General features: G+C 42.6%; 1 protein-coding gene across 2 annotated transcripts in view; it reads right to left on the bottom strand.

Moving 5' to 3' along the window:
* Nucleotides 1-15,536, bottom strand: part of BMPR1B (bone morphogenetic protein receptor type 1B) — a 228,063-nt gene that overhangs the window by 4,491 nt on the left and 208,036 nt on the right. For both annotated transcript variants that reach the window (XM_044429418.1, XM_044429419.1), the window contains 6 exons: nt 15,331-15,427; nt 12,892-13,033; nt 10,401-10,593; nt 6,887-7,184; nt 2,679-2,854; nt 1,405-1,535 (listed from right to left, as the gene is read on the bottom strand). In XM_044429418.1, the coding sequence (XP_044285353.1) occupies nt 1,405-1,535; nt 2,679-2,854; nt 6,887-7,184; nt 10,401-10,593; nt 12,892-13,033; nt 15,331-15,427 (1,037 nt within the window). The remainder of the gene's footprint in view (nt 1-1,404; nt 1,536-2,678; nt 2,855-6,886; nt 7,185-10,400; nt 10,594-12,891; nt 13,034-15,330; nt 15,428-15,536) is intronic.

Below are 15,536 nucleotides of genomic sequence, written 5' to 3'. Positions count from 1 at the left end.
TTTCATGTAGTTGGGCGTGGGCGGGGGGGGGGGGGATAAACCCCTACATATAGCTGGCATGACAAAGGGTGACACCATCTATCCTTTTACACCAGGGCCCCATAACTTTGAACTTGTCAAAGTTATGACAGGCAGATACTAGAAGAATGGGCCTCATTCTGGAGACTTCCCTTAATCTCTGAGCTTTCTGGTGTTAGGCTGAAAAAGAATCGATCTGCTGAATACTTTCATGATTCAGTATTTTAATACTGTTCCCTTTATAGCTATTTTATAGTTGCATATAACTTTGAAGATCTTGGGTTATTATTCACTTCTGTATTGCAAAAAAAGGGGGGGGGTTAAGTCTATAAGAGAGTAATTCTATGGCCCCTAGGCAAGGATCCCAGAGACCACATTCCCTCTGGGGCTGAAAACAATGCACAGACGTCACCGTTCTGAGTCAGAGTTCCAGTTCTCCACCGACTCCCAGCACCAGTGGACTGAACTGCACTGGCTGCTTTTCTGTCATTAGAAGGTCTGTCTCAGAGAGATGGGAACAAGGGGCAACTGGTGGGCAAGGAAGTCAAGAGTCTGAGACCATGTTTTGATTCATTCTGAACCTTTTCCAGCCTACTTCCCTTCCCTTCCAAAGCACCCTGGCTAGATGGGCTCAAGAACATTAGTGAAAAGCAAAATACAATACTCAGAGAGCAGGAAAGCAAAGATCGGCTCCACTGTTCCTCCCACTTTCTCAAAAGTTTCCAGTCCAGGCGCTTTGAGTAGCTTGCAAATAAATCACAAGGAGGCAACGCATCCCTATCTTGGATGTACTGGCGAAGGGTTTGAGAGTGTCAGAGTAATACCACCAGGATGCCTCACTCTCACACTAGGCTGGTCTCCTAGCAGCATGACCCAAGGCAGAATGGCCAAAGCAGAAAGACTAGGATGCATCCACTCTCTTCAGGAAGAATGGTCACATCAGCAGAAGAGAATGAATATCTCTAATGGAGATTGGGGTGGAGAAACTTCTGGAGGCCAGCAGTGGTAGTTGAAGGTGACACTGGTGGAAGATCTTTTACAGGCAATGTCCATGACACTCAAGCTAACTCTGGTTAGTACTGTGCAGATGGCAGCCATGGTAAGCCACTTCTGAATCTTCTTGCCTTGAAAACCTTATAACAAAACAATCCAAAGGCAATTCATGGGCTGTGGGCAGCATGCGACTCACCAGTGAATCTCGTTGCCACTACTGCACTGCTGAAATTCATGGTGGTGGCAGCAAAAATGAAGGTGATTTGTTGCCAAGAATTGGTGGCAAAATCACTCTCAAATGACATACTAGCTAAACCAGCTTGCTTCCGTGGCTAAAGCAGACACTTGCAGAACCAAAGCACCTGCCCAACTTTGAAAATGTTCTCTTCTTACCTCATCACTGCTCCACCTGTTCGGGAATGAAGGCCGTAATTTCTTGATACATACTATTTCCCTCATGTCTTCATAGGAAGGGTCACTGGGCACAAGGTCATAGTATGGAAGTTGATATTCTTCAACGATACCTAGAAAAGATACCATTTGCCAGTTGTATCAATATTGAGTAAGCAAATGTTGTTTGGGTACAAGAGGCCTGCAGGATAAATAAGATCACAATGAAGAGGTGCACTGGATTTGCTAGGATATGGTGCAGAGAGTGCTGAATCGACTCCAGCACCCAGCTCCTCACAGAACTACCACAAGATGGTTCAGGTGCCTTCTGAAGAAAGGGTCTATTTCATGGCGATATCACAAAAGGCCTAATTTCTAATGAGACACTAAGATAAAACTCCAGTTAACCTGAGTGCATCCTCTGACAAAAATGCCTACGGCCGCCTTGTCCAACCTGCTCCCCTCCAGATATTTGAGACTGCAAATCCAAGCATACCTGACACTGGACATGTGAATCTGGATTATGCAAGTCTACACAAATGTCAAGCTATTTAGCACACACAGCTCCACCATGCATTCTTCAAAGAATGTTTAGTGCTGAACCTCAGAAATCCAACTGCTTACAATAGAACCTAACTATCTTGCTTAAAAGCCTTGAGCTTAGGAGATGAAATCCCCATACTGCCATTTGTAGGGGACTAAAGGAAAGCTTTGAAAGCAGTTATACAGCAAACAGCTAGAGGAGGTAAAATACAAGAAATTAGAGGAGCTGGGCTTAGGTGTCCATCTCTCTCTTTGATATGGAATCTGTTTTATCCAAGATCAGCATTGCTTTTCCCCTGCAGTCATCCTAATGCTAGCTAACACCTGCTAATGCCTGTCTTTCTACACTTAAAGCTGAGTAATCCCCTTGTTAATCATGGCACCTTAAGCAAAATCAACCTCACTGTATTTCTGCATAAACAACAGGAGTGCTCCCATTTTAGCTGTAATGTTTAGAACTCTGGAAATGCCCAGTAAATGAGTTCCAAATTCCCATTCCAATTAGGAGACATTGTATCTTTAGGAGAGACTATTAAAATAGAGCATAAATCTTTGCAGCGAAACACGGACTTACGGAAAAGGAAAAATAAGCCCCAGCAGAAGCAAGGAGAATAAGTAAGTTCAGCGCCCCCAATTCTTTAAAACACATTATTTAAGGTCTTCTTAATGCCTTTCTTATTAAAAGAGGATAGAGAAATGATACAGTGGTGTGCAGCAACACACAAGACCTTTACCTCCTGAAACACATCTTCTTGCTGTCTCCCAAAGGATGAGTCCAAAGCTGTACATGTCAGCCATGATATATGACTGGAAGTGATTCCTGTTCAAGCTTTCATCCAACACCTCAGGAGGCATGTACCGTTTTGTTCCTACCCGGGTGTTTGGTGGTATGTCCACTTCATTTGTATCACTGAAAAATGGGGGAGAAACAAAAAGGAAATAAATGGTGTCTACAACTACTCAATGGGGCATGAAAATGGGAAATAACTCTCAATTAAGGCCATGGACGGATTGGATGTCAAACCTCAAGCCAAATCCAGCCTGCCTGAGCCCAACCTGGCCCTCCAGGGTTCCCCAAACAGCCACTCTACTCTCCCCTGGCCCGCTACTTTTCTGCTGACTACCAATCACTTGGGAGTTTCCCTGTCTTTATGCATTTTTGTCCTATACTAGAAGGCTGATTGCCTCTCCTTGTAGGGCTTCCTTACTAGCAGTGAGAGCATTACCAGGAGAGTTTCAGCCCACCAGTTTGGCTTTTGCCCTACCCATTTCTGCCTTCAGCCCCACCTAGAACTAGAATAAGACACCCCCCCCCCCCACTCCAGCTACTCCAAAATTGAATTCAGACTGAAAGAGGGTTAACAGTTTTGATCTATGAGCAAGGTCAGAAGTAACAGCTACTCTTAATGGTCATTACACTTCTAGAGAAAGCATCTCAAAGATCAAGCAAGGGCTCCTCTTCTGTTGCAGCTGTTTTAATGGCTTGCATGCCTGGGGCTATATCAGGCATTGGAATGCAGAACAACAGAGCTAAGGCCTGCAGGTGAAGCTGGGAACTTTTCTGAAATGTTATCAGCAGCAAGATGGAATTTTGCCAAGGATAACAATCAACTCCCCCTTTAAAATGGTTGTCTTCACTTGGCTCAGCTTCTAATACTCTCAGATACTCAAGGAGGACTCCAAAATGTTGGGGCTGTGCAACTATCTCTCTCCAGAGATGGATGTGTAAGGTAGGGACTTTTTCTTGTAAATGCAAAAGAGTCTACCCTTCACACTGCTGCTTTTGTGTCTCATCTTTTCAGATACACCACCATCAGCTTTTAAGACTTGGATGCCCAGCAGGATTTTAATAGTTTTATTTGATCAATGCAAATAAATTATAACTGTATTATCACCACCAAGGATGGTCAACCAACTGTTTACTTTCCTCACTCCTAATAAATTAGTCTGCTCAAAACCAATAGTCAAGAACATGTTTGGTTTGGAACAATAAAGCAACCCAGCTCCTACCTGCCAGTTCCTCCTCATTCCCTAAGGGAAAATATCCTCAGCTTGGAAAAGAGGTAGATGACTAGAAAAGCATGGGATGCTATGATGGGGCAGCCTATGTCTTTCATCTGGAAATTCCCAGATTCAATCCCTGGCACCTCTGGTTAGGCCTGGAAAAATCCCTGGAAAGTGTCTCCAAGTCAGAGACTTGGTACACACACTTTTGTTGTGGATCACTGTGACTTATGTAAGCCATCATGGGCTTACCATCTGCTGGTGGCCATTTTGAACATTCAAGTCACACGAGTTGTGGGTTGTTTGTTGTGAACAGCTTACCATTTGTGGGTTTGGACAACAGAAGCTATGGCAACTACCCTTGCCTTGAACTTTCAAAGTAGATGTCAACACACGGCATGCTTTAATCATGCCACTGTGATTAAAAAGAGCCACAAGGAACAGGGGAGATGCGGCTGCATGTTGACAGCACTGGACTAGATACCCTGTGGAGGCAGGCTAGTCAATGCTTATACACAGTACAGTTGTCTCTGGGATGTACCACTTCAGCCAAGAAGAACACCCACATCATGAAATGCTGACTCACCCCAACCAACAACTGAGAAATGAGAAGATCAAGGAGAAGGAAGCCATAATTATTCTCCCATCCAGTTTTCTTTGTTCAGGGATTTTATGTATAGTCAGACCTCCATATTCACAGGGGTTAAAGGTGCAGGGCTACCACAAAACTGGAAAAGCCATGAATATTTCTAGTCCCCTCCAACCCTTAACTCTTAATATTGTTGACCATATTGGTACTGGTAGCTGCATTTACAATTACCTCTTTTGCAACCTGAATAACCTTTAGCTTAAAACAAGGCTGTGCTCTGGAAGGAGCTTGTCCTGCGGCTTGTTGAGAGCATCACACACAGCCACCCTGCCCTTGCTGGGGGCCAGCACACCATTCTGGGCCAGCCACAATGGCAACTGGTAAGGAGAGCATTCCCCATGTGGCTGGCTGTGGAGAAGTGGGCAGCAGGCTGCAGCAGGCCACAAACCTATTTCATTATTGATGGCAAATTCGCAAATAATCAAATCTGCCAAAGTTAAAGTTGCCAAAGTTAAGCCTGGGAAAGTCAAGGTTTGACTTCTTTTACTTGCATAGTGGAACCCTCACAGTGCAGACACAAGCGCACTAGCACATCTGCTGTCTGTGACAAGTTGTCAAGGATGTGAAAGAGCCATTGTTTGGGCAAACAATCATTTGTATTATGTACAGTGCACTCAAATTCCAATAGCTTGAAAATATGTTTGTATACCATTTCTTTTTTGTATATATAATACTCTGCTACTCATAATCTTAGATGTGCGACACCAAGGAGAAAGGTACTTTTATTCTCTGCTGTGAATGTATGTAGACAACCTTCCTCAAATATGCCGAATAACAGTCCAATGGAAAGAAATTCTTTACAGCTTCTTAAGTGACTAAATTCCCTTTGAATATTGTCTCAAAGTAAAATTGCATTTTATGAAAGCAATTCAAGAAGTGCAATTGAATTTGCAGACTATAGAATAAAGATCAACTAAATGCTTTTCAGTAAAATCCCCTAGCCATTCCAGAGAAGACAATCTTTGCCTGATTCACATTTGTCTGCACCTTCTCACTCCTGTCAAAGATTTAATGGTCAAAGATATACCTTATCGCCTTACTTACTTTTTCATACTGGCCCAGTTCATACATCCATTGGCCCCCATGCAATCTCCTCTGGGAATAGGAGGGGCCTCCAGAGGTCTTGCCGCCCAGATGAAATCACGTGGAGGTGCTGTTTGTATGAACCAGGCCACTGTGTAGAAAACATTCTGCCATAAGTACAAGCCTTGCTAATGACACACCTGAAAAAGAGCCAAATCTGAATGTCCGGCTTGCTCCTGCAACTGGTGCTGGCCAAAGAGGTGGATCTCTAGGAAGAATCACCGGCTGCTACTACATGCCAAAGAGGAGGAGAGAATATCTTGCCACTCATTTTCCATCACTTTGGAGGGATGCCGCAGCTTGCAAGCACAAGGTTGCTTGGTGGACAGTTGAGCCAATGATGTCAGGCACCCATGTTAAGACAAAGATCCATTTGCCCAGTCCTTGCTGTAGCACCCCAAGTTGCCACCACTGCATTCTGGTAAAGGCCGGGATAGCAGGATGGCCCTGCACTTCCACCTAGCAAACCACCGCGAAAGCCAGCACTTCGTGCAACTCGCTCTGTTTCTAATGCCTCCAATTTCCTTTTTCACCAGCTGTACTAATGGATTTGCTTGGCCGTTACTAATAACTCAGGGGAGAGATGGGATAATGCAGAAGAAGGCTGGCTTTTTATGGAAAGGAAACAAAGTTGATCAATTTAGGAAACAGACCAATATGATACAAGGCGGCAAAGGGTTTCCTTAAGTGTTCCTTTTTTATAAACAACAACAGAGCATTTAAAGTGGCAGTGAAGCATGCAACAGAAGCCCACTGATTGCTCTTGTCCTAATGAATGCACAAATAGGAATGGTGCTCTGGTGTGACATAGCATTGTTTCCAACTGCACTGTTAAGCATCACGAAAGGAAAGGAATGGAACGGAACAGAAAGTAGGGTTGCTGCTCCCACTGGCACCCAATGGAAGACTTCAATGGTCATAAGACAATTCTGAACGGAGATTTTAGGGAATATGCGAGAAGTTGTCAGCTTGAGCAGTGTACTCTTTGCTCCAAATTGGACTTCTCTAGCCAAACATGTCATTTGCATTTTCCCATTACTTTTAATCATGTCATCCTTTTTTTCCAATTCCATTATTATTTCTATTCCTCTTGCTTTTGGAGCTGCGCATGACCCACTCAGTGCCCAACCCCAGGCCAAAACTAACACCTGTTTCTTTTCATGCTCACAAACATGGTTTCTCCGAGAAAGCCTATATTTTACTCACCTAATAAATTTAACAGCCAAACCAAGGTCTGCGATGCAGCAGGTTCCATTTTTTTTCACGAGAATGTTTTTACTTTTGAGATCCCGGTGGGCAATCGCTGGCTTGCCTTGAGTGCTGAAGATCTCTGTATGAAGGTGACACAGTCCGCTGACCGAGGAGTAGGCCAGCTTCAGCATGGCTTTGGTATCCAAGGTTGTGGATTTCAGATAATCATACAGGGATCCATTCTCATGGTAGTCAGTGATAAGATACAGCTGAGTCCAAGACCCTGTGCCTTTAATGTCAGCAGCAATAAATCCTGGGAAGGGAAACCAAGATAGGACATCCGTAAAAATGTTGTAACTTCATGCATAGTTCTAAGAAGCTAGACATCCCATTTGTTTTGCATTCCATGTTAAAGATATTCACACAATTTCAAAGGCTTCTCACACAAGCTTGCAGCACTGTCACCATGTGCCCTCACATGGACATATCTAACAGTGCGTGCACATGAAAGCAACAAGTGCTCGGGCTCTTTATCCAAAGGTTAAGATTATTTAACCAAAACCAACTCCAACCAAATGGGTGGAGCTAATTTAGGAGGGGTAAATGTCAACTGTCCAGAATCTTAACTACAGGGGCAGATTCTGTGAATTGTTGTAAAAACTTGTGTTTGGGAAGGCCTTTTCTTAGGGTCAAAGCAGAGGGGTATACATACAGCTTGGTTCCCCTTGTACAAAAACTAGTTATGTGCATATTTTGGCTGCAGGTCTCTAACTCCGAGCTATGTTAATGATGGTTAATGTGTTTACTGGCGGTGGCAGTGCATCAGGCACAGAGCTTTCCCTTGTCAAGCCTGTAGGATGGCCAAGGCAAGTGGGTCTACTTTGGATGACACAATTACATTAGGAACTAATCAGAAGATGGCAACATTCCCAGATACTATGTTAATGGAGGTCAGCCAATGCACATATGGTTTATTGCCTTGTATGTCTGAGGTTTTGCTTCACTTCCAAGACAAACTGGAGTTTTAGAGTCAAATGTGAGGGAGATACTTAAAGGGACAGCAAGGTTAAGCTCTTCAGGCACACAACAGAGCTTTCATAGCAGCACCTCAAATGACACTATATGCAGCATTTACATGTACCTAACTTTGTATGTACACAACCGTCTCCAACTTTACACTGAACAGAACAGATTATACTCACTGGGTTCCTTCTGTAGCTGACCTCAGTTTTTAACAATTTTTTGCACGGAAGGCAATGGTATATTAAGAACCCTAACCAAAATGTTGTCTAAATTAGAAACTCAGTTACATTTGCCATCTTAACACATAATCATTCAAACTTAAAGATGATACATTTGCTTTGATGAATTTGGTATTGGCATCCACCAACTTAATGAAACAGTTGGATTCATCACTGAAAATGAACTTTGGTCAAGATGATAAACAAATCCAAGCAGGTAACATAAAAACTTCCCATACAGAAAGATTCAAAGTTTATTGGAACATGTGCAATTTCTCTACCTTTTATTTGAAAACAGAATTATGGAAATTAAAATGCAGAACTTACATAGAGATGCAAAATTTACATATGTTAGTATTTCAAGTTCAGTTTTTATCATTAAATTCATTTGTATGAAAATGAAACAATTTACTACACATTTATAATTAGTGTGCTCTTATTAAAGACAACAGCCAGGGCCTTAAGAACCTGGAGTCTCCTGGTCTCTCTTAGATACCCATGAAAAGAAAAGGCTGTGTTTACAAAGGACGTGCACAGATTTTTTCCTGTCTATTCTATTCGTAATTCCTGAAGTTGCAGTGCTCAAAATTGCAGCCACTAACAGAAAGGACTGCTTAGCGACATGATGGTGCTATCCTTCCTAGCACCCTGCCTCATGTTATGCTGACTTGTGATTGACTGTGATGGTCAGTCCAGCACTGGATGGCACTGGAAGAGGGAAGGGTGAGAAAGCTGTAAACTGTATCCTGAAGAAAAGCTGCAATGCAAAGCTGTTTCTTTGACTTGTTTATGCAGGAACTAAGCCAGTGATGGTGAACCTTTTGGAGACCAAGTGTGCCAAATGCAACCCAAAACCACTTATTTATCGCAAAGTGCCAACACTACAATAAAAACTGAAAACTTAGATTTTAGTTTAGAAAAAACACCTCACAGCCACCATAAGCAAATATCTATCTTTGGTAGTGCACTGACCAGCCATGCAAAAGCTTGCATGAGTCGGGCTAATGGGTTGTGGATACTGATCTCATCGCATGGAGCTGCTACTCCTTTCCAAGAATGTACATGACCCATATGTGCGCTGTTATGCTCGGGTGATGCTGGGGTGACTTGGCTCATGTGCCGACAGAGGGCTCTGCAAGCCCACTGTGGCACGCATGCCATAGGTTCGTCAACACTGGCTTAACCCTACCCTAAGTGGACTCCTCTAACCCTAATATAGGGAGAAAGTTCCATTAAAAAGAGGTCGTTTGTGAAAAATCTTCCTTAAGTAGCTCTTTCTGCACAGCTCATCATTTCTGCCCATTGTAAACATATTCCAACCATCAAAAACATGCCAGGACCCCTCGTTTTGCTAACCTGAACCCTACCCTGGTGCTCAGCCCTAAACCTACTTTAGGGGAAAAGTTCCATTAGAAAGAGGGAGATTTTGAAAAAGCCTTCCCTGAGTAGCTTTTTCTGCACAGCTCATCGTTTCTGCCCATTCCAAACACATTCCAACCATCAAAGCCATCCCAGGATCCCTAATTTTGTTAATCCTAACCCCACCCTGGTACACACCCCTAACCCTACCCTGGTGCTCACCCTTAACCCTAATATAGGGTAAAATTTTCTTAGAAAAGAAGGCGATTTTGAAAAAGCCGTCCTTTAGCTTTTTCTGCACAGCTCAACATTGCTGCCCTTTCTAAACACATTCCAACCATCAAAATCATGCCAGGGCACCTCATTTTTCTAACCCTAACCCAGTGATGATGAACCTGTTACAGACTGAGTGCCAAACTGCAAATCAGAACCCACTCATTTTTCACAAAGTGCCAACACTACAATAAAACCTGAAAACTGAGGTTTTTCTTTAGAAAAAACAACTCACATCCACTCCAAGCAAATATATATACACCTTTGGCAGTGCTCTGACCGGCCATGGGAAAGCTTGGACAATTTGCAGATAATGAGTACGGCTTGTGATGTCATTGTCTGGTGCTGCTACTCCTTTCCCAGCATGCGCGTGGCCCCTATGTGCACTGTTATCCGATGCTCAGCTGCTGGGGCGATGCTGGGGCGACTAGGCTCGTGTGCCGACAGAGAGGGCTCTGTGTGCCCGCTGTGGCATGCATGCCATAGGTTCCCCACCACTGAACTAAGCAATAGCCAGACCTAAGAAGAAACCTGATCATGAGAGCTAGTACAAATCCTTGAGTATTCTTAACTTTTGGTGTGTTCATTTAAAATCCCAAAATATTCTATGATTGTAGCTGCAAAATACATAGAGATCCTTAATTGCTTGTACTCACCCAAAATATTTTCATGCCTCATCAAAACTGTCTGATAAATTTCCGTCTCTCGGAACCAGCTGGCTTCCTCTGTAGTGAAGAATACTTTGACAGCCACCTTTTCTCCTCGCCATTTCCCCATCCAGACCTCTCCATAGCGACCTTTACCAATCTGCTTCACCATCTGAATCTGCTTTGCTATAGTTCTTTGCACCTGTCAGAGAGAAAAAAAGTGGTGCATTAACTATTACCTCAAATAAAACACTTTTTATAACTCCTTTTGGAGATGGACCATCTCCAAGGATTGGAAGTTCCAAGTACTCGAAGGCTCAAAATTTCATAGGCCAAGAACACAGGAAGAGCACTTCTCAATCAGACCAAAGCCTGCCTAGACCAATAATCTGCTCCTGCAGTTGCAAACCAGATAACTGTGGAAAGCCCAGAAACAGAACATGGATGCAAAAGTATGTCTTCTGGCTGTGTAGCACAGTGCCTCTGATTCTGTAGGTAGCATACAGCCATCATAACTAGGAGCCATTGATGGCCCTGCTTCCCAGGAATTGGTCTAATCCCAGCCTGGCAGCCATCACATCTTGTGGTAGCAAACTGCATAATTTGCTGCCATCATCTTTACTATGATTAATGCTGCTGTTGCATTACATTAATATCCCACTTTTCTCCTACTGGCAAGGAAACCAAGGCAGCTCAGAAGGTTTTCCTCCTTTCCATTTTAGCCTTGCAACAACGACTCTATGAGGTATTTTATTTATTTATTTATTTATTTATTCATTCATTCATTCATTCATTCAATTCATATCCTGCCTTTTTCTACAAAGGGCTCAAGGCAGCTTACATTCCCTCCTCCATCTTATCCCCACAACAACAACCCTGTGAGGTAGGTTGGGCTGAGAGTCCGTGACTGGCCCAAAGTCACCCAGTTGGCGCCATGGCTGAGCGGGGACTAGAACCCAGGTCGTCCCAGTCCCAGTCCCATGCTCTTCACCACTACACCACATATTAGCCTGAGAAACTGTGCAGCTGTGACTAATCCAGTGTCACCCAGTGAGCTTTCAAGGTGGAAAGCAGACTGACTCCAACACTATGCAACACTATGTGCTGTGTGAACTTCTTCCATTTGTCAGTGGAAATCTCCCACAATTCAGCTTCATAGGATGGACCTCAGACTCCAGGATTATGAAAGAGACTTCTCCCTTTTCAATTTTCTCCATATAACTTTATAATGTAGTGTCTTCATAATCCACATACCTCTATCATTTCATCATCTTTAAACAAGACAGACAAAAGAAGCCCTGACTATTACAAGCTTCCCTAATCCAGCCCCTTGATTATTTTTGCTGTCCTTTTTCACGCCTCCTCTGGCATTACAAGATGCTTTTTAGGTGCAGTGACCAAAACTGTATTCAGTAGTCAAAGTGTCACACTGCAGATCTATATAAAAGCTTCAGGGCATTTTCACTCTTTTTTCAATTCCTTTCCCAGTAATACCCAACGTGGAATTTGCTTTTTCCACAGAAGACACACAAGAGTCAATACTTTCACGGGCACACATAACCCCAAGACCATTTTCTTGGCCTCTCATTGCCAGCTCAGACCCATCAGGGCATATATGCACTTACGATATTTTTTGCTTCCCAACAAGCATCACTTTAGACTTGCTCAGATTTTAATGTCTGTCTGTCTGCCTGTCTATTCATTCCAGTACTATCTGTTTGCAGCTCTTTGCTATCCTTTTGTTTTAATCAACAAAAATAATTTGGCATTGTCAGAAACTTTGGCCACCTCATTCTGCGCTCTGAACTCCAGATCATTTAAGAACAAATTTCAATGTAATGGTCCCAATACTATTTAAATCCCAGTACTATTTAAATCCATTTAATGCCCCCTTCCTTAATTCACCCATTACTGATCCATAAAAGTACCCCTACCTCAGGAATCTCTGAAAGTCCAAGTAAAATTATTTACCCCATTATCCTATCCCCTCTCAAATAATACACAAAAATTTGTGAGACAGGACTTGCTTTTGCAGAAGACATACTGATTCTTCTTCAGCAAGAATGGCTCTTCTATATATTTGACAATTTTATCTTTAATAAAACTTTCCAGCAATTTATCCAGAACAGACATTACACTAAGTGGCCATTCATTTCCTGCTTCATATCCTGGATTCATTCTTTAGAAACTGATGCTTTATTGACCACTTGCCATGCTTCTGATAAAGATGACAATCTTAATGTCATGTTATATATTTTGTTACAATATCAGCTTTATCACACTTGAATTACACTGGATTCCCTCTAGCTGTTTCCCCTGAAGCCTGAATTTTATGCTACAGCCTTAAAGAAGTCAAACATTTTGTCACAGTATCTTACACTGAATCAAGCATCTGTTGGCATCATTTTTGCATTCTGATGTAAATATGCTTTTCTTGCGATGCTGTAGCAGTGAAGTTCTATGCTGATGTTATTATTATATCTTAGTACTTTTTTCTTACCAGCAGAGGGAGCCCAGAACCACTTCCTGAGCTCTGAGACTGTTCAATAAGGTCTTTCAAGGATTCCCCTGGTGGAATGTAAGTCTCGTCTTGTTCGAGCCCAATGCTGTAACGAGGTGGTCTGCTTTCTTGCCTTTTATACCTGCCATTTTATATGAAAATAAACATGGGTGACTCTACCAGTGGGTGGTCAGGCAAAAATTTACTATTTGGGTCTGTTTAATTTCCAACAGTAGAGGTGCATATTCAATTTCCTAAAGCATTTTAGTGTCTCATCTAATTTCACCAAAAGAAGGAATAACGTACATCTTTTGAGTCTGAAAACATGTGTCCAGCTCTATTTATTTCAATGAGTAGTGTTGTAGCAATAGAACTAAGATAATACAAGTGTACATACAATCCTGAACCTTAGTGCATTATTGTCAGTATCTCATCCAACCCAGCCCCTGGAGAGACCTCTTCGGAAAAGAAGGGCTTTAATCCATTGAAAATCATGCTCCCACAGAAGTCCTGGAAGATCCAGCAGGAGATAAAAATGGCCTGATGAGGCCTTGCTAAGTCCTCTGTCACTGATCCTTCCAACTCTGTCATTCTGTATGGAAGATGCTAGTTTCTGGCCGCGTGCTTGTGCTGTGGAATGGTACCTTCAGCTGCATAGATTTCATGTGACTATTCCAGCAAACAAACCAATCTGGGACTTGGCTCCACCACTGACAGCCATGCAGCTTCAAGACAGTAGTGAAGCTGGAACTGAACATACATACACTATGCATTGTGGTTAAATGATTTCTCAGCATTGTGGAGCTTGAGCAAACAGGGAAACCCCTTAAAACCACCTGCTGAACGAAAGTTTTCAGTCTCCTCTGGATGTTTGCTGGTTCAGCCAGTAGTCCATGGGCTTTTGGTTCCAGCATCCTGGTATGGACCACTAGGGATATGTGAAGAATTTGCTTTAGGGTTTGAGTCCCCTGGGTTCCCTGGATTTGGCCCACTGGGATTGCCATCTGCTTTGACATGAGCGCATCCCTTTTCCATGTCATGTGCAGCAGTCATGGTCTGTGCTGTCGTGCAGAAGAATGTTGTTGGCCATGCAACCTTCATTCTGCGAGCATTGCGCACTTCCTCTTGGCTCGGCTCACTTTCCAAAACAGGGCTTGAGCATGAGAGGCACTCTGTGAACACTAGAGTGACAGATTCCATGGAGCTTGATGTATCTTTATGGGCCATAGGTAACTGTGAAACTAAGGATACATATTGCCTTTGTTTCTGTGTCTTTTTCACAATTAATGGCTGGAGAGTTGGGACCCCCAGCTGATTTGTGTTCTTCTATCTGAGACACATCAGTACTACAGCAACCTACAATGGCTGGTGAGAGAAATTTTTGCCCTGGTCTTGCAACACTTGTAGAGGTACCACAACCAGCAGGATGCTAAGAATTTCTCCACATGTATGCAGCACTTACATCACGTGAGATCACATCACCCTTTTTACACTCCCCTTTCTTGCATCTGCTTTTGCTGCTCCCCCCTTTTTATCCTTCAATTGGCAACACAGCAATTGGCTCCTAGTGACTGCACAATGCAACCTGTGTCCACTCTCACCTTGTCAATTTCACTATCTGTTAACTTACTCCACTTAACTGTTCCACTTAAATGAAACTGTCAAGGAGATTGACTGGGAAGATTGCATCTATTGAGCATGTAAAAGCAGCCTTATGACTGACAAAAATGAAATTAAAAAACAAACCATGAACTTTCGGGGCCAACGCAAGTAAAAATACAATGCCAATTGTGCATTTTTGAGAATTTGTGTCTAATCATCAAAGCAAGGTTCATGTTAGGTTCTGCCATTACGGGCATCCAGGTATCACGCCTGGAGGACCAAGGTTGGAGAGAGAACAAGCTATGGCCCCAGTCGTCTGCTGGATGCATCACAGATTGTTTGCAGGTTGCTGCTAATTATTTCAGCTCTGCCAGTACTTGAAATAGTACCAAAGCTTTAAAAAAGCTTTTTAAAAAATTACTGTAGCCATATGGTAGCATCCTCCCTGAAGACTGTTTCCACCACCACGTAAGATCACAAAAATCTTTGGAAGCTGTTGTCACCACTTAAATCCTAGTTCAAGGAACTGCAACTCTAAACTAGCTACTATTTATAAGATGTCAAGTTAGAGATCCCATTTTATTTTGTATTGCAGTCCATCTCAATTTTCATTTATGTGCATTACTTTCCATTGGAAAGACCACTGCAGAAGATGCTATAAAAATCCAGCTGTTTTCCCCACTGTAACATTTGTGTCATTGCAAAATTACTTGAATATAGAACTCTTTTCTTTTTAAATTGCCCCAAATCACTAAATTAACCTTTACAGTAAGTAAGTTCAAAACAAGAACAGCAAGAAGGGACAGTAATGGAACAACCAAATGCTTATACACTTACCTGAAGTAACAAAATATGATGATAAGTACCAAGAAAATACTGCAGATAGTTACTGAAATCAGCAAGGCTTTGTGGTGAATGTTTCCTTCTGCAAAAGCTCAAATTAAAAGCAAAACACTTAGCAGACTGAAAGTAACTGTATTTATCTTATTTATGCAGTTTATATCCTGTGTCTCCAAGTGTTTGAGATGGCTTTACAAGCATGA

The sequence above is a fragment of the Varanus komodoensis genome, unplaced genomic scaffold (genome assembly GCF_004798865.1).
Source record: "Varanus komodoensis strain SLA01 unplaced genomic scaffold, ASM479886v1 scaffold2, whole genome shotgun sequence".
Classification (NCBI taxonomy): Eukaryota; Metazoa; Chordata; class Lepidosauria; order Squamata; family Varanidae; genus Varanus; species Varanus komodoensis.
Note: the sequence above shows the minus strand (reverse complement) of the source record. Positions and strands in the feature narration are given on the sequence as shown.